Source organism: Rhipicephalus microplus, chromosome X, assembly GCF_043290135.1.
Source record: "Rhipicephalus microplus isolate Deutch F79 chromosome X, USDA_Rmic, whole genome shotgun sequence".
Taxonomy (NCBI): domain Eukaryota; kingdom Metazoa; phylum Arthropoda; class Arachnida; order Ixodida; family Ixodidae; genus Rhipicephalus; species Rhipicephalus microplus.
The window spans coordinates 128,739,298-128,762,931 of NC_134710.1; the positions used below are offsets into that span (position 1 = coordinate 128,739,298).

General features: G+C 44.9%; 1 protein-coding gene across 1 annotated transcript in view; it reads right to left on the reverse strand.

Moving 5' to 3' along the window:
• Positions 1-5,735: 5,735 nt before the first annotated feature.
• The window catches only part of OXA1L (OXA1L mitochondrial inner membrane protein), a 55,485-nt gene continuing 37,586 nt past the window's right edge, over positions 5,736-23,634 (reverse strand). Inside the window, exons 7-9 of the mRNA XM_037427711.2 lie at positions 19,263-19,367; positions 10,794-10,959; positions 5,736-5,999 (exon numbers count right to left, since the gene is read on the reverse strand). Of these exons, the coding sequence (XP_037283608.1) occupies positions 5,833-5,999; positions 10,794-10,959; positions 19,263-19,367 (438 nt within the window). The 3' untranslated portion in view covers positions 5,736-5,832. The remainder of the gene's footprint in view (positions 6,000-10,793; positions 10,960-19,262; positions 19,368-23,634) is intronic.

The window sequence follows — 23,634 nt, forward strand, 5'->3', positions numbered from 1 at the left end:
ACGTCAAATTGCCTGCATCATCATTGATACCATTCGCTCCAGTACTAAACTTGAATATTAGGTATGATTTCTGAAGTTCGCGATCGTGATTTGAGCGAAAACCCGAATAAAAATAGTTGCTTTATTTTGGTTACAGTGGCCTGTGTCACAAACGAGCGCTCAAAAAGAGCGCGCCGCCGAATTCTCGCGACCAATCGCCAGAGAAACGCCTCAAGGTCAACGCTAAAGAAGGAAACAAGCATCCAAAGACTCCCCGGGCGTGCCATCTCTCCTCCTCGAAAGCGTAGTTTCGTCGACCAACCTCCTCACATCGGCCGCTGACCAAGCCCTGGAAAGATCTGGAAGGAGAGGGGCGTGGTGATGTAGAGTTGCGTCAAGAGTCGGGGACGGTCCTCGAAACGTCTCGCGCTTTCCCCAACCTTGGCTGTGCATCGCGCCGACGAAACGATTAGAATGTTCGGGAATCTAGCACGAAAGGTATTTAAGGGAGCAGCGGAGAGTGGTGATCAGAAGAAAGTTTGCGCCAGTATGCGTAGGGTCATTCCGCCATGTCGGCGAAGGCTTTTGTCGTCAGTGACAAAGCAGGTGATGAAGAGGGTTCCCGCCTAAAGGGTGAAGGCAGGTGCTACTAGCGGAAAAATAGTCTGAGACTACCGCCAGAGAGCGAAGACGCGCCCTGCAATCGCAACGCGTGGGAAGCCAACGTGTTACTGGCGAAGAAGTTTGGTGCTTGGAGAACGGCCAATGGAAGACGCGAGGTTTCTTGGAAGAGAAACTTCGGGGGCAGCGGATTGACAACAGCCCTAGACTTAGAGTGAGTGATTCTGCGAAGAGTATCATTCTGACTTTTTTCCAAGAACTTTGAACTGAATAAGTTTTCGAACTCTTTAGTCCTTAAGAGGTTGTTCGATGCATGTGATTGCATTGTGGCACGTATTGTTGTTTGTGTCCGTTGTTTCGAGTGTAGCTAATTGTACTGAGTAGTACGTTGTTTGATTGGCGACATATTGTATTCGACTATGGTCGGGTGTGCATATTTGTGTATCGTTGGATATGCCATATTTGAGAATATAATTTTGTTTTGTTTATCAACTCTCGGCTCTGACTCGTTCTTTGAGCCACAGCCGGCGTCCGCTGCTAGCGCGCGAAATAGGACCACTTCTAAATTGTCCGCGCTTTCGTGGTGCAGTTCGGGGGGCTGATACTTTGGCCCTTGGAATCAGCCCGGCGATCGCCCCCCTATTAACAGGACCTGTGACAGCCTGGCATGCAAACACGTCGTGATAGTGGTAGATGCTGGGAAATATTCACGTGTCATTTGTGATTGTTATAGCGTCGAGTCAAGTTACGGTTCGAGCAATATATTGTTTTGAACAGGCACTGTATTGCAACATGTACACAGCATTGTTGCTGCCAAACTTGTCACAAATCGTTACAGTAAAGTCGGAAGACGTGCTTGTGGTGTTCTGTCTGGTTTTCATGTGCACACACACTTTGCACCGTGGTTTGCAGCAAGGATCGCAGCCACTATCTCTACGGCCACCAATTTTAGATGACGTTAGCATGTCGCTAAGGTTCGTTGACTGTCAGTAAACAACACGAGGTGGCTACGAAAAAAAAAACATTGTTAGTATGATCACTGTTTTAGGAAGTTGTGGTGCCGGCACCACAACATCCTAACACAAAGTAATCACGTAATCATGACGTCGAATGAATATATATATATATATATATATATATATATATATATATATATATATATATATATATATATATATATATAGTTATAAGACGACTCTGCTCTGACGTTGTCAAAAGTATACCAGATGACATGACAAAAATTATTTAACACAACATGTGTAGTTTATGTATTGATTAATAAAACTTGAAATAATGAGACGCGATAAAAAATTGTGCACCTTTTTTATTTGTTTCCATGAAATGCTACGAGATGCGAGGCTAATGTGCCAGCGTTTCGCATGCGTTCGTGTCCCCGCAGTCAACGCATTTAGCAGACGACCGCCGTGGAACGCTCCTACGCGTTCGCGCACTCATTGTGCTCATCTACTGCACTCATTATGCTCATCTATCCCGCAGAAAAAGGCAGAAGACCACAAAATAACGCTGGTCAACAAAGCAACGCTGCTCGCGTGCTAGGGGGTTGGACTTGTTCGGGCACGTCTAGCGCACGTCACCTCATGGTTGAATGCTGGAGAGGGTGGGGAAGAGGTTTGGCTTGCGAAGGCTATGCGGAGGAGCGGCAAGGGTTTCAAGCTCGCCTCCTCTCATCCTCGTTTCGCGCCGCTTCAAAAAACCTGTTTTCTCTGCTCGTGATGAACCGATTAAAAAATTTTTGTGGCAAAATGTTCCTCATCGGATCTAAATAAAATTCGCTATGGGGCCTGGTGAGTGGCCCTTTAATTAAGAGGGCTAAAGCCATCATTTAGCATATAATTAGCACAGGTAGACTAATGGACTTTCTAATGCGTGGAGTTAGGTAGTTATGTGAAAATGGAGAATGCGAGTCCATATGAAGAACCCATAGGAGCTTTGGAATTTAGAAAAAAATGCGGCCTTTGATTGATTGAAATGTGCAGTTTAATGTCCCGCAACTACCACATGATTATGAGAGACGCCGTAGCGGAGGGCTCCGGAAATTTCGACCACCTGGGGTTCTTCAACGTGCACCGAAATATGAGCACACGGGCCTGCAGCATTTTCGCCTCCATCGAAAATGCAGCCGGGATTCGATCCCGCAACCTGCTGGTCAGCAGCCGAGTACCTTAGCCACTAGACCACCACGGCAGAACAATCAACCAAAGGACCACGCAGGATTTCGTACATGCTACTCCACAATAGACCATATATATAATATCAATCAGGTAATAGAGAAATGCGCGGAATACAACCAACCCCTATACATAGCTTTCATAGATTACGCGAAGACGCTTGATTCAGTCGAGACATGCAGGCACTACAGAATCAAAGCATCGACGAACATTACATAAACATACTGGAATAAATCTACAGAAATACACAATGGATACACAGCCACCATTGTTAACCATAAAGAAAGCGACACAGTCCCAATAAAGATGTGTGTAAGAGAAGGAGACACGATCTCTCCCATGTTATTCACCGCATGGTTACAGGAGGTTTTCAGGGCCCTATCTTTAGAAGAGTTAGGGTGTCACACACTTCTGGTGAGAACCCGCCCATCCAACATCGACGTGCGGCAGACTCGCAGGCTTCCACTTTTCAGGCCTGCAACGCCTGAAAGGCCTCGAAGTGGCACATCTCAAATTTATTTGCAGGCCCACACATCACCGCACGTATAACACCACTCGTGTGGTGTTGCACGTGTGGTGATGAGTGGGCCTGACCGACGCACTCATAGAGCAGACACGAACATTTTCTTAAACACAAACAAGCATTTAATTAAAACAAGGGCAATGGTAAGAGATTGCAGATAATAACAGAGGAAAAACACTACTGCGCGGTGAAAAATAACATATACAAACAAAACTATACGAACACTACAGCAGTTACAGACAAAACACAAATACGCGGCATGTTAATAAACTAACAACATGATAGAAATAAAAGAGAAATACAAGGAAATAATTACGGAACAACGATCATGCACGCGCTTCTGAACGTCTACGAGCGTAACAGCGCACACAACTACACTCATTGAAAAGCTGGTTATAATAACATAACAGTTAAGGAAAGTCATAATTAAAAGTTCCATACAGACCAGGCCAGCTCTTGGTACACGTAGGGGAGTCGACGGGTGCCGCTGAAGATCTCGCCATCTTTGTAGACGATGACGGTGCCTGGTATTGCAGCCGTCTCAATACGCTGCGCGAGCCTCGCGACACCGAAGACTACGCTTGTTGCTGATTGCACGTCAACTGCCGAATGCCGATGTCAAAGCAGTAAAAACTCTTTCGGGACGTCCCCTCTCGAGGTTATTTCTTTTTCCTCGAACACGTCTCTCCTTTCGGTACAGGTGTAGGGAAGACCGCTGCGTCGCCAGATGTCGTCTTCCCAACACAAAAGCGCACTTCCTTGGACGATGGGGTGCGCGGGGGAGACGAAAATTGCAGTCGTTTGTGACATAGGGTTAACAGTTAATGGAGAGTACCTTAGTAACCTGCGATTCGCCGATCACATTGCCTAGATGAGTAACTCGGGCGACGAATTACAGCTCATGATTACTGGACACGGAAAGCAGAACAGTAGGTGTGAAAATTACTATGCACAAAACTGAAGTAATGTGCAACGATCTCGGCAGAAAACAGCACTTTGCGACTGGTGGAGAGACGCTGTAAGTTGTAAAGGAATATGTCTACTTATGACATATATTAACCACGGAGCCGAACCATGACAATGAAATAACTAGAAGAATAAGAATGGGGTGGATCACATTCAGCAAGCATTCTCAAATCATGAATGGTAATCTTCCATTATTTCTCAAGAGGAAGGTATATAACAGCTGCAACTTGCCGGTACAGAAACCTGGAAGCTTACAAAGAGGGTTCAGCTTCAATTGAGGACGAAGCAGGGAGCAATGGAAAGGAAAATGGCATAGGTGTAACCGTAGGAGACAGGAAGAGAGCAGACTGGGTCAGGGAACAAACCGGGGTTAAGAATATCATAGTTGAAAAATGGAGATGGGCCGGGCACGTAGCATGTATACTACTGGTCATCAAGGGAATCTGATTGGTTTCCAGAGAAGGCAAATGCGCAAGGGGGAGACTGATAGTTAGGCGGGCTGATGAGATTAAAAAGTTTGCAGGCATAACGCGGCAGCAGAAAGCACAAGACCGGGTTGAATGACGGTACATGGGAGAGGCCTTTGCTCTGCAGTGGGCGTAGTCAGGCTGGTGATGATGAATAATATAAAACATCATTATGCATTCGCATATAATAATAATAATAATAATAATAATAATAATAATAATAATAATAATAATAATAATAATAATAACTAGCTGAGCGGTGGCGCCGGCGAGGCAGAATAGCATTGAGCAGCCAATAGTACATCAGCGATATTGCTTGACGAAGCTATAAGCAACTAGCTGTAGCATTTTTACAGCTGCGTCATTTAAGTTAAAGCATGCAATAAAAATGGTAGCTAAATTTGTGACTGAAGGAGCAAACATAGCTTTTGGTAAAAAGAACAAACTCCTAATTTCGAATATCTGTAGCAGTAGCATGCACAAAGAAAAAAAGAAGTGAATGAAGCTAACATGACTCTCTCAAAATGACAGGTGTGCCGAAGTTGTATACCCTACGATTGACAGAAGTTTTTATGGGTGCCCAGTACAATGCTTGCTCTACACCACAGCTGCTGTGGGTACGTGCCGTCACAACCACACAAGTGGCACTTCTCACATTTGTCTCGGCGCTTTATTAATTTTGTAATTACCAAAACAAAATTTAAGGTGCACAAACATTGTATCAAATCAGGTATAACCTTGAATTCTAAAATAGGTCACTAAGTTCACAAGACCTTTCGGACATAGCAGGGCTGATGATCAGCGAGACACAACATCAATGCCAACACGATAAATTCATGACAAACAATGTAACTAGGTGGCTTACTACCCACAGGAAAACCAGAAAGAGCACTTATGGAAGAGAAAATGCTAGCTAGGATGGTGGTACAATCACGACAGCAAAGTAGTATGCAATACACATAGCAATAAAATAAATCACAGAATCTGTAATAAGGTTTATACATTTAGTTTATTTACAAGCAGCTACTGCTGACCTATTCGTTGAGACTAAAACAGGCACTTTGGCATCGTGCTGTTCCAAAAAATCTTAACCGTTGATTTTCTGGTTCGAACCAGCTCCTTTGGCAAAAGCCTGCTTGGTAGGATCATATGTATAAGTCTTAACCACTGGACCTATCCCAGCTTTCTTGAATCGCATCTCGTCTGCCTTAGCCCTTTCTTCAATCTCACGGGCAATGCGGCTGTTTGTGAAGGCTGAAAGTGAAAAAGAAAGCAGTAATGTAAATCTTTGAATAAGTTGTGATCAAGTCTGGGTAAGTCAGTCTGTATTTACTAACATAATTCATTCTAACATCGTAACAAAACACAGACAGGCATCTGACAAGTAATGCAACATTAGTGTATGGAAGGACTCAATTCCCGAGGCTATAGTGCTGCTTAGTTTACTGAAGTCCTGATATGGCACATTCAAGGCAGTAGATTCGGTCCCCAGTGACTGCGAGCTGGTGTACCCCCAAGGTCATTTCTGATTGTACACAGCGCTAAAGGGACGACGGGCGGCCGCTCAATCAATGGCTGCTCAAAGCTGCCATGTAGCAGTGCCACAACTCCATCGACCCTTCAAAAGCTCCATGGCATGGAGCCTTTCAAAACTGCCCATGTGACACAAGTATTAAATATTGAAGCTCAGCATTGCACAGGCACCACACGAGCCATATCAAAGGGCCCAGTCTTTCTAGAAATTCTACTATGCAGCTGGCTGCAGAAAAAAGTGATGCCCTCGTAGCAATGTAAATACAATCTGGTAAATACAATCAATGTAAATACAATGAATGTAAATACGATCCCGGCAGCATTAAATGTTGTTCAGAAATGTGCAATCATAGCTAGATTGTTAACATCTGGTTACATACAAATCATTCACTAGATGTACTGAGAACAAAGGGTTTCAATTCGAAATGTTGAGCTTTGTAGAGAACACGCAGCTGTTTAATATAAACAAAAACGTTATTAATCAAGCTTTCAAAAGGCCTCTAAACCACCCAGAGGTCATAATTTAGCTGTGGTGTTACAGTTGTGTACAAGCCTGCAATGCACACGTGGCCACAAGAATATTTTTGGAGTAGTCCATGATGGCAGGGTTATACGTGTTCAATGATCGAAATGCAGCCTTTGCTCGCTGCGCTATTGCCTTCACTACACTACATTTGTCAGCGTACCTCTCCACCTTGCCAAGTGTTCCTCCTTGCCACATAAAAAGGAAAAGCAGGGAATGCGCATACCTTCTGGCCACAGTGTAAGAATAAGTTGGGTGATGACACTGCACCCATCGCCATGTTTAAATTAGTATGTTCTTCATCTGGGCTGTTTCCGTTTGATGCGAGAGATGGTGCCAACGGAGGTTGGGTCAAGGTTCTCACTAGGGAGCGACTCCGATCAGCATGTAGAAGGTTATTGCTGCAGAGCCTCACTTGTTTATTACGCTCGACATACGAATGTACATCGATGTCTGTAAATTACTACACTGTGACCCTGCTGTAATGCAATTGATTTCTTAATTTTATGTGCAGCTTATTTGCTAACAGTGTTTTTGTCATATGAATGCTCCGACAGCAGCAAACGATGGCCTGAAGAGCAGTCGCATTTTGATGCGACAGCACTATAACAGCTCGTATCAGTGAAATTCTGGTGTCGGCATTTTTGGTTCAAAACAAAACAAAAAAAGCAGCATTGTTCGTGAAAAAGAATTTGATGTGTTTGCAATAAGGATAGCTGCCCGAGAGCAAAAGGTCTGCGTGCATGTGTTTGAGTATGTATGTGAGTGCGTGTATGGATATGTGTGCGTGTGCGCAAGGGCTGTCGCATTCTGGTTGCTTAGCAAAATGAACGAAAAACATAGTCAGGAAGCTTTGAACTAATGTATTACGAAACTTACATGCGTTCTATTAAGAACTTCAATCGACACACTACCCTTGCCAGACTTGCTGTTAGCGTCACGCAGACAACTCCATTTTTCCCTCTGGCAGTGTAAGCAGCATAGAATAGTGGGAAGAACTTCATTTGGTCTCGGAGTTCAACCCTGGGTTAACCCGTACCCACCCATGTGGGGACTGTCGGGCCAGTGCCATCAGCCATACTTCGCGCTATTTGAAATAACTAAGCCACATGAACTTCAACTTTATAAAATGCTTATCAGACAGTGAAAGTGAGCGTACTACCTAAAGCAATATATTTTGTGCAACTCGTCCCTTACACCGCCTACGCGGTAGGCCGACTATCATATTTTGCGTTTGATGAGGCATCTAAGACTATCTAAGGCCTTCACCTTAATAAACGGTGTCGTTTCATAAGTACCCTGCTCGGAAGTGCGCCAGGACAGTGATGAAACGCTAGCGACACCCAAAAACAAGAAAATCTGGCTTAAGAACATCAAGCATGGCAAACTAATTATAATCACGCGAATATAGTGAACGTAAAAACAAAACAAAAACACGGCTGCATCACAGAAATAGTATCTACAATAATTTCTGTTCACTGGCTATTTTACAACATTTATTGTTTTTTGGTTCAAATAGGCATAGTTTAAGAGACAGCTGAAAAAAGTGGCATCTGAATTTAAAACAAGAAATTACTTTTACGACGTGATAAGGACCTGAGTCTGTAGCGCATAGGCACACATTATCAGTGTCGTGTTGAGAGGCATCCTCCTCTCCCTGTGGAGGAGGCCCATCCCTGCCGAAGTCGAAGCACTGCCTTTTGCATAGTGTTCCTGTCGATTTATCATCACCATGCTGTGGAGTCGCTGTCTCCACAGGCAATAATGTTCACGTACTTCCAGCTGTTGTGTCAGACACTTCAGGTGCAGTTAAACCTTTTGGCCTTCGTCACTTCTGAGAAGTCGGCAGTAGAGCCAGCTGTTTTAGCAGAGCTTTCCTGGGTTTTTACTGCATTTTGGGCAGCCCCGGTAAAATGGCAGGCACAGCATCCCAAGTGAGAGTAGGTGCAACAGGATGTTTCCCTTGTATGATACATGACATGTGGCAGAGATCCCTTCTTCTGGGAAATGCTTCACACACACATGGCCAGTAGGCTGCAAGACTCTGTCAGCTCTCGGAATTGCCGGTCTCCACTTATCCAAGCGCTCCGGCTCACCCAGAGCCTTGAAAAGTGATACACGCTCTGTACAAGTCCGATACTTTGACTTGTAATTCAGGACAAAACACCACTTCCCATTTCAAGGCATAGCCAGCGACAAGGCCACTGACGCATACTCGGAGTCATATGCAGTGTCAAGGTATACGTGCACTGAATCACAAAGTGCGAATCAGCAAAACAAATGCACTGGCAGGGCTCACAGGCACAGAGCAACGCGTTTCTAAATTACAAAATCTCATGCACACAAAGCCTTCAGGAAGACGTTCTTTTGCAAGCGAATTTCAGAATGAACACTGCGCGAATACCTGGGGTCCCATACAGTAGCTCCATCTCAACTTGCCCGACGGAAACTACTTGTAGCTCAAGGTCATAGGTGAACTTTAATCTACCCTCGCCCTCGTCTTACGCGGAGCGGTGAGTGTCAGAACTTGACTTATTCTTACACTGTACTTCAGGCAGACAAACGGATTGTTGCTGTTGCTAACATAACCAGATTCTCTTAGTGCTGTCACAACCAACTGTGAGGATACTGCTAGGCCAAAAAAGAAGCTCGAGAGTTATTTATCTTCCATTGCGATAGCAATTGTATGTACACTCTCAGCTGTATTTCGCCGTTGATGTGGGTGTCGCAGTCACTCACTGTATATGTATACGTATCTATATATACAAAAACGCAAGGAAAAAAAAATCTGGAAAAAGACTCCAGCGCGCGGAATCGAACTTGGGACCTTTGAAATGTGAGTGCGAGGCATTAAACCCTGAGCCACGGAAAAGCATGTCCCTCAACGTTCAAACGGCAAGCTATATCTACCACTTACCGCTGGTGATGGTCATCTCAGAGGGGGGGGGGGGGGGGGGGGGGGGGGGAGAACTATGGTGTTTTCAGCATTATCAGCAAGATAGCGCAATGAGTGCGCGTCGCCACACTGTCCCGACGCCGCGGCCGTGCTCTCATCTCCCACGCGTACTTTGCGCCGTAGAGAGTAGGGGGTGGACGCTCAGTCGCGTGCCTTTATCTCGCGGTGGAGAGGATCGTAGGTCTTGGCTTTCCTTTGGCTTTCACCGGAACGATTCTGTTGTAGTAACCGGGTGCACAAAGGTCATTGCGATTGTTGTACAGTCTCCGTACAGCGCGCTTTTCAAACACCGCGAGGTAACAATTGAGACGCTTATTCGCGTTCATCTATACCAGTGAGTGCATTTCGTGTGTTATTTGTGCGTAAGAAACGCGGGGCACGTTTCGATTTGCTTGTCATTCTGGGGATGACTTTCCAACTTGTTGCTATCGCGTTCATTGCTTCGCCTTTGCGGCAAAGCTGTGACTTTTCTTTTTGTAGTTTGTGGTGGTGCGTCCACTGCCGTGTTTTGGCACTGCTGATCATGACATCATAGTGAACTCTATGCATGTATTTACTACTTGAAATGTTAAAAAAAATTGGAGAAGCACGAGTGTTATTTATCATTTTTTGTAGTTTGTGGTGCATTCACTGCTGCATTTGGCACTGTCGATCATGATGCCATTCTGAACTCTATCTGTGTGTTTAGTACTTGAAATTAAAAATATATATATTAAACGTGGTTTATGAGCTTTTTGAGAAAACCTTTAAACCAGTGTTTGTCAACCATGAATTTCAAGGGGACCCTTGTGAACTGGAGGTGAAGGATCCCATGAAGAAATAAAAACAAAAAGGGGGAAGGGGTAACAACACAGCACAGTGTGAAGCATGTGGTTTTTTATTTAAACGGGTGTTCCCAGATCCCCTTGGGTTCTATGAAACCTCATTTGAGAACCACTTTACACACACTTTCACTTATATAATATGACATGAGCAAATACAATATAGCAATACCAAAATATCCACATTTACAGAAAAGAGACTGAAAGAGACTTACATTCCCTGACACCTTCCACAAATCCTTTATTCGAAAGCTTTAATTCACTCTTCGGGTGCTTGATCAGTGCTGGTATGTCTAAGCGTTTCCGTACTGCTTCAATGCGAAGCACACCCACTTGACACAGGGTAAACATGTTGCTTGTGACCCAGTAGCACAAGAGAGCCTGCATTCATTAGTAAAAACTGCATTGCAGATACCAAGACACTCCCTATCTTCCTATAGAAAGACAGAGACAGAATCAATTAAATAACCAAACAATGCTCAATTACTCCATCAAAACAGTGTTGTACAGATAATTAAGAGTATTTGAGGCCGGTAAGTTGCGTTAGTGTAACCAAAAGGTTCCACGGCTAGAACTCATTAACCTTTGAATGAACTAAACCAAAGTTAACAGACGTTTAGTTCATATAATACACACATTACTATTACATAATTGCAGCCAGTGTTTGCTACAGACTTACTTGTGTACTTAGGAATACTGAGACGTCTTTACAAAATATATGTCACCAAAAAATGAGCCACAAAGCAAAATTATTTTCCAAATTCTCCTGCCCCACTACACAACAAAAGTTTCAGAGAAATTTACGAAATGCGAACCTATTTAGCTGTAACTCACCAGTGAATGCTTTAAAGCTGGTCCTTATAACAAGATACCAAATTATTACACCAGGATTCTGCCAAGAAATTCTTTTGGAGCAGACATCTTGAAAGCATAGGTGAGGAGAAGGATGTGCAGGATATTGAGTTTATAGTTTAATAATTTCAAGAGTTCCGAGTTCTCAACACACATCCATATTTCAATTATGGTGGTGCACTCCTGGCATCTATGATGCACATAGAAAACAGAAGTAAGGGTGCTTATGTTCTAGCGCTGACATTGAAGTTGTCTATCTTTCAAACGAAAATGCCTCTTGTTCAGACTATTATATTTACTCACATAATTTGCACACTCTTTTTCACAATTTTGGGTCCTTGAGAAGGGGGTGCACAAATTACACAGGAATTTCGCGACCGCACACAAAACATTGAGTCACCGTCCTAACGTGCGCAGCGTATGTATTAAAAAAATTGCAGCACAAACTAAGCGCATTTATTAATTTTTAAAGAATTAACGCGTGCCTTAATCAGTCAGGTCCGGTTACAAGCGGTCTAGCAGCAATCACTGATCGCGAAGTCCGATTGGGAATCATCGTCGCGGCCGCTGCCACTGCCCTCCCAGAGGGACGCATCCTTGGTTCCATTGAGCGCATTCAAACCGCTTCATTTTCTTGATGCTCTTTAGAAAATGTTGGGAGAAACTAGGTCCCACGACACGGCGATACCGAAATAACAAAGCATTTGCACATATTTAAAAAGGCCTTTTTCAATGGCAGGAAACTTGCATAAGCAAGCGCGCACACTTCTGCTTTCTGCACCGGCCATCACATTGATCGATGTACGTCCCTTTGAATTGCTTTGCGGCGGCATGCTTCCCGTTTTTTTTTCCGGCAAAATTTGCAACAGGAAGCTTCAATTTCATCGTAATTAATTTTAGTGTAGCACATCGCAAGAAAACCATCAAAATGCGTTGGCCGAATGGCGAAACCTAAACTTCTGAAATCGACCAAGCGTGCGTAGCGGTGCGGACGCAGAGAACGAGTGAATCAGTTGGTGCGACAGGTCCTCGCACGCCTCCGATGCAGAAAGTTGTCTGTGCTGTGACGCGAGCGTGCACTCCTGCCATTATCGCGGTGGTAGAGATAGGGAGATAGGGGGAGGCAAACGCTTGAGTTCCAGCGAGCCGCCAACAGATTTGTGTTCACGTGCGGTATTATAGGGACCCTAGTTCCTGGGAAGTCCTCGGAGGAAGGAACTTCAGACTCGCAGCCTGTTTGACTGCACTCGTCTGCTCGGCCAGGCGCGCACCTGGCCGAAGCACCGAAATGTCCAAAGGGGTGCACGCCGGCAAGCAGGCTCGGGCGGGCAGGGAGCGCGAAATATGCGAGTAAATATTTTTTCCCAAAAAGCTGGCAAAATATTAGGGGTGCGCAAATTACGCACATAAATACGGTACTTTTTACATGACCAGGTGGTGGGAGGGAGCAGTGGGCAGTCTATTAAAAGCAGTGGGTGGCAAACCAGAGTGGCGGGCAGTGAAACCGAATGTTGGGCGGCAGTGATGTAGCCAGGGGGAAGCACACAGCACCCATGCTTCCCCCCAAACTGCTTTACGCCATGGTATACAGAGCAAAAAAATTTAGAGGGGGTGCTTCCTATCTTTAGGTCAAGTGAATGCCCTTCCCCCCCCCCCCCCCCCCAATAGATGTTTATGCCTACGCCCTTGGTGGGCAACATTTTTACTACTGCCCACTATAGGTAAAACCCTGACAAAACATGACTTGACCAATAGTAGGCTCACAACTACGGGCCCTGTGGGACACATATTTTATTGGCTCAATTCACTAAACAGGCTCGAGTGCTCGAAGATATGTTCTGCGAATTCTAACACGAACTGCACACTTTCAAGAGAAACTGACAGTTGTCTGCAAATTTCCCTGGGTGCTTCAAGGTCCCTTTTAAATCAAGTGATATAAAAATTATTTTTTACGCTTGTTTATCCATTTATTCAATGGTAAACAAAATATAAAACTGCACACATGAAAACATATCACTCAACTGTCACCTAAGATGTCATCTGCCTGTGTTTTCTTAATACATGTAATCCTGATTTATTGATTGATTGATATGTGGGGTTTAACGCCCCAAAACCACCATATTGCCGCGCGTATGTGCCAGTGGTGAGGACAACGAAGCAGCGCGAGTGTCCTTGGCCGAGGGCAAAAGACGAAGAAGTCCTTGCAGTCTGTTTCCTGCGATCGATAAAACGTATTTGTTTCAGGCACTTTGTGTGCTCGTCAATCTCGCGTCTTCACACTGGTGGAGATGCTGGGTACGTCTTCATGCTTGGCACCCCTTCGCGGACTCGACATTCGAGCCCGGAATCACTACCACTCGTCGACACACCAGTTCACCGTTCCAGCCGCCGTCTGCGAGGCCTAGCTCCCGAGCTCAATCCCTTGCCAGAAACTGCCAGCAATCGCTTGCCTCCTTCAACCACCATGGCCACTGCAGCTACATCGCACATGACACTTTAGAATCCTATGATTCCTGACTGCTTTCATGGTGAGACCTATGAAGATGCACAAGACTGGCTGGACCAGTTCGAACGCTGCGCAAAGTACAACCAGTGGGCCACCCCAGAAGACAAGCTCGTGAATGTGTACTCCTACCTGAAAGACAACACCCAGACGTGGTACAACAGGGAATGAAGCATGGCTAAGTGGGACGACTTCCGCAACCAGCTGATCGACACCTTCAGTAGTCTTGACAGAAAAGAGAATGCGCAACGTCTCTTGGAAGCTCGAATTCAAAAACCAAATGAGAGCGTCGCTATGTTCGCCGAGGACATGACCCGTCTTTTCGGCAGGGCGGATCGTGAGATGCCGGAAGACAGGAAGCTGCGGTATCTAATGCGAGGCGTAAAGAAGCAACTGTTTGCTGGGCTTGTGAGAAATCCGCCAACAACAGTAGCTGAGTTCACGAAAAAAGCCACAGCTATTGAATGGGCCCTACAGCAACAATACCGCCAGCAGAACCCGGTCAACGTTCGAGCGAGTAGCCCTGTTACGACTGCGACGAGCCTCTGCGACAACGACAGGCCTCTGCGGGAAGTCATCCGGGAGATTTTGAGGGAGGAGCTTCGGCAGCTTGGTTTAATTCCAGCAACTGAACCGACGCCGGCATTGTCTTTTGTCGCTGATGTTGTCCGGGATGAGGTCTGCCAGGCTCTCTCTTCATCCGGCTATAATGGTGTGCGACGACATTTTACTTATGCTGATGCAGTCCGACGCCCCGTCGTCGCCCCTTCAGCACAGCAGACTCCAATGACTGGACCACCACCAACCCTGCAAACACAGCCGCTGTCACCGCCGACGACTTTCCCAACCGCACCAATCTCGCCAACAAGACGAATGCCATTTAGCCAAATTGTGAAGCCCACAATGTGGTTCAATAGTGAGTCCCCATTTACCTACCAGCGTCGGAAAACTGATTTGTGGCGTACCGCTGACCGTCGACTGGTATGCTTTCATTGTGGCAAAGCCGGGCACGTTTACAAAGTTTGCCGTTATCGCGACGCTGAGTACTCGATATTTCCTCGCTACCATGATTACGCTACGTACGACGATCAACGCACGAACAATGACACTCCTATGCACACACCGCCGCAGAATCCAATGAGGCCCGGGTCACGTTCTCCATCTCCTGCACAGGGCACTTCACCTAATCGTCGCAGTTTTGCCGACGTCACCAGGGGCAGGTCCCCTAGCCCACGACGGGAAAACTAGACGCAGCGACCTCGGGGGGTGGGGTTGCCATTAATCGAACTTCCGAACAGCCCCCATTGCAGACATATAACAGCTCGAAGCCACCGATGCCGAAGACAACGACAGCAACGACTAATGCAACGAATGGAACAACTGCCAACGTAACCGACGTTATCAGCGCTGACCTCGTCGTTCACATTGACGGCCCCCAAGTGACGGCTCTTGTGGCCACCGGCTCCCACTTTTCTATAATAAGCCTGCGACTAGCCGACAGACTAAGCAAGGTCAAGATGCCATGGCAGGGACCCAATATAAGAAATGCAGGAGGTCAAATGATGACACCAGTTGCAAAGTGCACGGCCCGACTCTTCATCGCTGGTTCCACCTTTGTCGCCACCCTCGTCATTCTTCACGAGTGCTGTAAACAGCTCATATTGGGAATGGATTACTTGCGCGAATACGGGGCTGCGATTGACATCTGTGACACAAGGGTAACATTCACTGTAAGCTCGGAGACTGCTACAGATGAGGAACACCAGCCACCTCGCTTCCGTATTGCCGATGACGACGTCATACTGCCGCCACGAAGTTGTTCCCTCGTATCCATGCACTGTGACAAGTTACAAAACGGTACTGGCATTGCTGAACACATCAAGGAGCTCGCATTCACTAGCGGCATTTCTGTTGCCAGGGCTGTCATCACTGTTATTGACGGATGCGCTGAACTACTATTGACAAATTTCAGCAGAGAACGCCGACACATAGTTAAAGGCACGGCTATTGCCTATTTTGACGAACTCTCGCAAACAGAAGATTGTCATTTAGTGGAGGAAGCAGCAGCGTCTACTGTCACTACACCGATACCTGTCGACGTTGGTCCAATGTTATCTCTCATTGAGCGAGATTGCCTTCTCACGCTGATCAACAAGTTCCACGGCTGCTTCTCATCCACAACAAGAGTTAGTCAAACAGCACTGACGAAACACCGCATCATCAAGGATTCCGACGCCAGACCCGTCCGGCAAAATCCTTATCGAGTCGCCCCAAAGGAGCGTGAGGCAATTCAAAAACAGGTGAAAACGATGCTAGAAGATGGTGTTATTCGGCCGTCTAACAGTCCTTGGGCATCACCTGTAGTACTCGTCAAAAAGAAGGACGGTAGCTTGCGTTTCTGCGTCGACTACCGTAAGCTTATTCAGATCACAAAGAAGGACGTCTACCCTCTGCCGCGTATTGATGATTTATTGAATAGACTACGAAACGCACGCTACTTTTCGTCTGTGGACTTAAAAAGCGGTTACTGGCAAATTGAAGTGGATTAGAGAGATCGTGAGAAGACCGCTTTTGTTACGCCCAATGGACTTTATGAATTTCAGGTTCTTCCTTTCGGTTTGTGTTCGGCGCCAGCAACATTCCAGCGTCTCATGGACACGGTTCTGTCGAGACTTAAGTGGCAAACCTGCTTGGTGTACCTCGACGACGTGATTGTCTTTTCGGCGACTTTCGAAGAACACTTACGAAGGCTCGAAGCAGTTTTTGAAGCAATATGCTTGGCCGGTCTTACTCTAAAACCAGAAAAGTGCCATTTCGACTTCCACGAACTTCAATTCCTCGGTCACGTCGTGAGCAGCCAAGGGATCCGACCCGACCCAGATAAAATTGCTGCCGTGGCAAGCTTCCCGACGCCATCAGACAAAAAATCAGTGCGACGTTTTTTAGGAATCTGTGCCTATTACCGGCGGTTTATTGCTAATTTTTCGTGCATCGCATGGCCATTGACACAGCTTACTCGGGAAGATACACCCTTCAGATGGGGCGAAGACCAACAGCAGGAATTTCACGAGCTTCGTCGGCGCATGCAAACACCCCCCGTGCTGGCCCACTTTGATGATGACGCGCCAACAATACTTCATACAGACGCTAGTAATGTGGGTCTTGGAGCAGTGCTCGTACAGTCGAAGGACAACAACGAAAACGTGATCGCCTACGCCAGCAGGACGCTGTCCCGAGCTGAAGCTAATTACACTACGACGGAAAAAAGAATGTCTCGCAATGGTATGGGCAGTCCTGAAGTTTCGTCCTTATTTGTACGGCCGCCCATTCACCGTTATCAGTGATCACCACTCTCTCTGTTGGTTAGTCAACTTGAAAGATCCGTCTGGCCGCCTTGCACGATGGAGTCTTTGGCTTCAAGAATTTGGCTTCACTGTTGCCTACAAGTCGAGAAAACGACACACCGATGCCGACTGTCTTTCTCGGTCTCCTGTTGAGACGGCATCCCCGGACAACGACGACACGGCCTTTCCCGGAATTGTGGACACTGCCGCCTTTTCTCAACAGCAGCGTGGCGATGCTGAGCTGCTATCACTTATAGATTACCTACAAGGGTGAACGAATAGCGTTCCAAAGTTATTTGCGAGAGGACTCCCGCCGTACTGCTTGCGAAATGACGTTCTTTATAAGAGAAACTTTTCACCCACCGACAGCAGCTACTTGCTCGTCGTTCCTTCTTTGCTTCGCCGTGAGGTACTGCAAGCCTGTCACGACGAACCTACCGCTGGTCACTTGGGCTACGCAAGAACATTGGCGAGGATAAGGCCGAACTATTACTGGCCAAGACTTGCCGAAGTTGTCAAAACTTACGTGCAGGCATGCCTAGATTGCCAGCGCCGCAAGCCACCATCCATCAAACCAGCTGGCCTGCTGCAGCCTGTCTGAGTGCTGGCGACAGTTTCCACAAATTGGCATGGATTTTCTGGGCCCCTTCCCAAAGTCTGCCACTGGAAACAGGTGGATAATCGCCGACACGGATTACCTGACCCGATACGTGGAGACAGGCGCTCCGTCACGGGCAACGACAGCTGAAGCAGCTCAATTTTTCATCGAAGCCATCGTCTTAAGACACGGTGCTCCCACAATAGTCATCACCGACAGAGGTACTGCGTTCATGGCCGAGCTTTTGGACACCATTTTCCGACTAAGTGGTACAGCTCACAGGAAGACAACAGCGTATCATCCCCAGACCAACGAGCTCACCGAACGCCTCAACAAGACCCTGGCTGACATGATCAGCATGTACGTAGATGTAGAGCACAAGAACTGGGACATCATTTTGCCCTACCTCACGTTTGCGTACAACACGGCTCGTCAGGAGACCACTCGGAAGACACCCTTTAGTCTCCTTTACGGACGCGAGGTTACAACAATGTCAGACGCAATGCTCCCTCATGAAAATGATGGCAATGAGACGGACGTCGAAGAGTTTACCCTGCTAGCAGAAGAAGCCAGACAACTTGCCAGGTTGCAAATCACCAAACAGCAAGACGACGATGCCAAACATTACAACCTCCGGCACAGACCCGTCATATACAACGTGGACGACAAAGCATGAGTTTGGACACCTATTCGTCAGCGTGGGCTCTCCGAAAAGCTGTTGCGAAGATACTTCGGACCCTACAAGGTTTTGAGACGCATCAGTGACGTCAACTACGAGGTTGTTCCGGACGGCGTGCAGTGTTCAAAGCGGCGCAGACATTCACCAGAAATCGTTCACGTGCTTCGGATGAAGCCTTACTTTCAGTGACTAACTGTGCAGTTTTGGTTTCGACTTGCTTTTCAAACGTTAAACATCGGGACGATGTTTTTTTTAAAAGGGGGAATAATGCCGCGCGTATGTGCCAGTGGTGAGGACAACGAAGCAGCGCGAGTGTCCTTGGCCGAGGGCAAAAGACGAAGAAGTCGTTGCAGTCTGTTTCCTGCGATCGATAAATCGTCTTTGTTTGAGGCGCTTTGTGTGCTCGTCAATCTCGCGTCGTCACAATATGATTATGAGAGATGCCGCAGTGAAGGGCTCCGGAAATTTTGACTACCTGGGGTTCTTTAACGTGCACCAAAATCTGAGCACACGAAATATATGTAATCCTTAAGAATTCTAATCAACTACTATATGTGCAATGAAATCTCGATGAGAATTTCCCAGAAAAAAAATCTCTCATAGATTTAAGGCACTAATTAATGCAACCAATACATTGTGTTTTATTATGTTTAGTTGTTGTAAACAGATGAATACGGTATTAAGAAGCTTTCAAAGTCATTGGCATACCGCTGGGAAGTTCATGGTGATAGGAAAAATGACCACTGGCAGGCACCGGAAAACGTATCTTGTCCACTGCAAATTGTCAGCTCGAACACCACTTTCTGCACCAAGCTAAAAGACAATTGCACATAAGACTCTGTAATGGCACTTGACATAGAATTGTGGGAGTCACTGTGAAACATTAGAAATGATCAGTGACCGCCTGCTTTATGTTTTGACTGAGAGCAGTAAAATCTCTTGTGCAAGACATCAAAACTTTCATGCAAAACTTTCTAATGGCACCAAACAGCTCAAGATTGAACTACATTTACTTCAATCTACAAACTGTTTATGTTGCCAGTCTTTAACTCTTTCCATACTGTGCCCATAGGGCATAGATGGTTTAAATAGCCACTAAGAAAACAGAAAATTCGGAAGACCCCACGTGCCACGGGAATTGATGTTATATGAAGCATGTGGAGGAAACGTGACTGTGGCATAAGTTTAATGACCGAAACATAACAAGACTACACTACAGACATGTAAAAATGTTGTACACTGAGACATATGTTGAGCAGTAGCATATGTTTTATATAACCAGTTATTTACACTAGCATCACGATGACAACAGCAACATGGGGTATTACTAACACCTGAAGCAGTAAGCACTTGTGAGGATGGTGGCCTTGAATAGTGCTACGTAGATGAACCAAAGGATGGCGCTCAGCTACAATTGATATTAACCAGACGTGATACTGGCATCATAGGAGTACATATGTAATTTTTACCATGTTAGATAGGCCCCATTGCAACACCAAATGACGCTTCACCAACATTACATCTGCATAGGTCATTTTCCAAAGCAGTTCTGAGAACTGGCTTGGCTCTGTGGTAGGATACTTTACTGCCATGCAGAATGCTGGGGTTCAATTACTGCTGGAAGCTTGATATTTGTTCTTTGCATTCACTGGGTCAATGCTGCTGATGCCAGCATTTCTTACAGCTCTCACATATAAATTACTAGTGTCTGCTTTTGCCATTTTTGGCTAAATATAAACTGCCAATAATCTATGGTATATACCAACATACCGTGGCCCATGGTATACAGGTGTGTGCCACATGTGTCTGGAGCAAAAGGTGAGACGATGTACACGACAGGATTTTCACAGTATTCATGCATTGCCATGACCAGCCAGACATAATTGTGACACCTTCATAACCTCCCATACTAATTTTGGTCTACCTCAAGTTTAGGTGGCGATCACAAGAGCTTCAAGGTGTAGGCGGGCGGGCTGACGGAGGTATGGATGGATGAATCGATGGATATATAGAAATATTAGACAGACAGACAGATACTTACAGAGAAACACTCAAAGTACTCTGTATTTAATAATAATTGTTGAGGTTTAATGTCCTAAATAACCACTATAAGCTTATCAGAGATGCCTTAGTGGAGGGCTCCAAATATTTTAACCACCTGGGGTTTCTTAAAGTGCACCTAAATCTAAGTATACCAGCCTCGAGCATTTTCGCCTCCGTCGAAAATGCAGCCAGCACGGCCAAGATTCAATCCCGTGACCTGCAGGTCAACACTAAAGTACCATAACCCCTAAACCACCGTGGCAGGCGCTTTTGAAACATTCTGCTCCTTTTATGGACACACTGAGCTATCCATAGTGAAGGAGCACTGTAGTTTTCTTTGGTATATAGTTTTTTTTTCGACATAACACTGATTTTTGGAAGGACTCGGAAATTCCGCAATTGTCTAAGTGGAAAGTGAAAATGGCTGCCGCCACACGTGGCACGCACACACTTCTAAAGATTGTAGACATAGAGAATTCTGGCACGTTTGTTGCTGACAAATTAACGAGCAGCAGCAATCAACTCTCAGAGCCATGACAATACAAACCAGCTCGAAGCATCAGTCAGCTTTGCTTTCTGCTTCGGGCAGTCTCATTTTGAGTTTCAGCACCATACCAGGATGGAAACGAAAAAAAAAAAAAAAAAGAAACTTTAAGAAATGGCAGTGTGACAAGAAAACCAAGCAGAAACAGGAGTTTACAACAAGACATGGGACATAACACTATGCTTTACATCAAGGAACAGCTCTGCCACAAGACACAATTGTAGTGCTTATAGTAAGACATGCGACATAACACTATGCTTTACATCAAGGGACAGCTCTGCCACAAGACACAATTGTAGTGCTTATAGTAAGATTTTTGCTGGGAAGGTCCTTTCTGATTAACGAAGATGTTTGAATTTTTCAGGGATAAATAGGCAGTACATTTTGCATCTCTCACAATTTCTGTAATACTTTTTTAGAAGATAAAGGCATGTCTTTGCAAACATGGATCTCATTCATTAATAAAACTTGTATTTAGGAGAAGTTCATTTATATTCTACTTTAATAAATTATATAAAATAGTATGTACTTTAGCTCCTTCACAAAAAATATCTAGTGTACCCTACAGAAAATCGTTTAATTTTACAGCAATGAGGAAAGCGTTAAGCCCTAGCTAAGCACAGGGGCAGCTCACCTAGGCAATTAGTAGGGCTGAGATGATTGCCAAACATTCAACAACATACTTCTTTGTCAATTGACTTGGTGTTGCAGTGTTTTACAGCACAAAAAATGGGACAACCATATAGCAAAAAATTCCACTCTGCCTCGTCTAGTACATTTGGCTTTCCCACTCTTGCAACTCTTCAGTGTGTATAGCAATCTTTAAATATTTTCTGAACGTGTGAGCTGAATTGTTTTTCTCAGCTGAAACACTGTACAGGATGAAACCCAGAAGCATGACTGATGGCAAGCAGCAATGATCATCAAATGCAATAAGCACTAACAAAGGGCTTAAAACCATAACTCTATCAGGAGAGCCTTTGTTGCAATGCAGATGAAACATTAAGTTTACTCTTTTTATTCTTAGTCAATGTCTATTCTGTCTCATTTACCACAAATATTCCCAACCAGACAAGACTCTCGACATTAAACTACATTACTGCCGTCAGTTAAAACATTTTACGCGAGTTGCGAGTGACATAGAGTGTACTTACTATTATAAACCCGATCTGGGGTGATGTTTTTTTGAATTATATGTGAACAATTTTAATAAATGTACTTGCCCTATGGGATGAAAAATATGATAATATAATAGTTTGTTAAGAAAAGTAATTAATGCAAAGTAGTTGTTTTACTGCTAATTTGTTTGACATTTTTCTAAATTGACTGGAGCAGACAACTGTTTCCCCTGGAAAGCATCATTGTAAACAATTCATAACATAAATCTACAGCCCAGAGGTATCATAAAGGGAGAGGGTATATGGGGCGTGCCAGCTTTCATTGGCCCAAATCATTGTTAGTTTCTTTGGTTGGAAACGCAACAATAAATTCAACACGAGGGCGGTATTTGACAATGTTCAGACCAGCACCCCTATACACATTTTGAATAACTCACTACAAGTATCCAACATTTTTGCCTCTTCCTTCTTTCTGTGCACACCCTTTCGTGTATAGATATTTGGGCACTTAATGCACACTAAATAATCAGTTCCCTGCTGGCTGTATGCAGAAAAGAGACTATAGTAGCTAGAATTATGTCATACATTCGTATCGTGTAATAGTAATATCTGGGGTTTTAAGTCCCAAAACCACGATATGATAGAGAGGGATGCTGTAGTGTAGGGTTCCGAAAATTTCGACCATCTGGTTGGTCTTCAATACATTGTGAGGCTCTACATTCAAAATAAAAATTTTCATTTAAAATCAGCAGAACAACATTTATATTCACTTGAGAAAATGTTTGCCACCATGTTTGAGAAAGTCTGCAGAACAGATTTCGAAAAAAAAATGGTACATGTATATATCACTGCCTTTGCAACGTGGCATAAGTAGGGGCACATATGTGTACTGCTGTGCTCAGGCAATACTAAAAGAAGAAATTGAAGAAAAAAAAACTTTGAATAGGGCCATCATTTATAAATTTAATAGGGTCATTTACTTTTTGAATATTTTTACCCATGCAATGAACTAAAATTTGGCATTCTCTGCAAAGATAGGTACTATCAGGGTGTCAACTTTTCCAGGTTTTCCATGATGATCTGAAGCAAATTCCATGCATGACCTTTACATCTGCTACTTGGAAAGCTCTGTGCACTGGAAACAGACCCTCAAGTGATAGAAAAAAGTCAGGTGCTCCTATAAAATAAGTAAACAAATATACCAAAAGTACACGGAATTTTCTGAGCAGTGAATATGAAAAAATATGTATATCTGGCCAAACTGAAACCTTTCAGTGAGAGAGTAAGTTGGCTGTTTAATGTTTGAAAGAACCAGAAAGCAAACACATGAGTTAAAATGAACTGCAGCTAAAAGTTTAAAGGAGCCCACGACAGT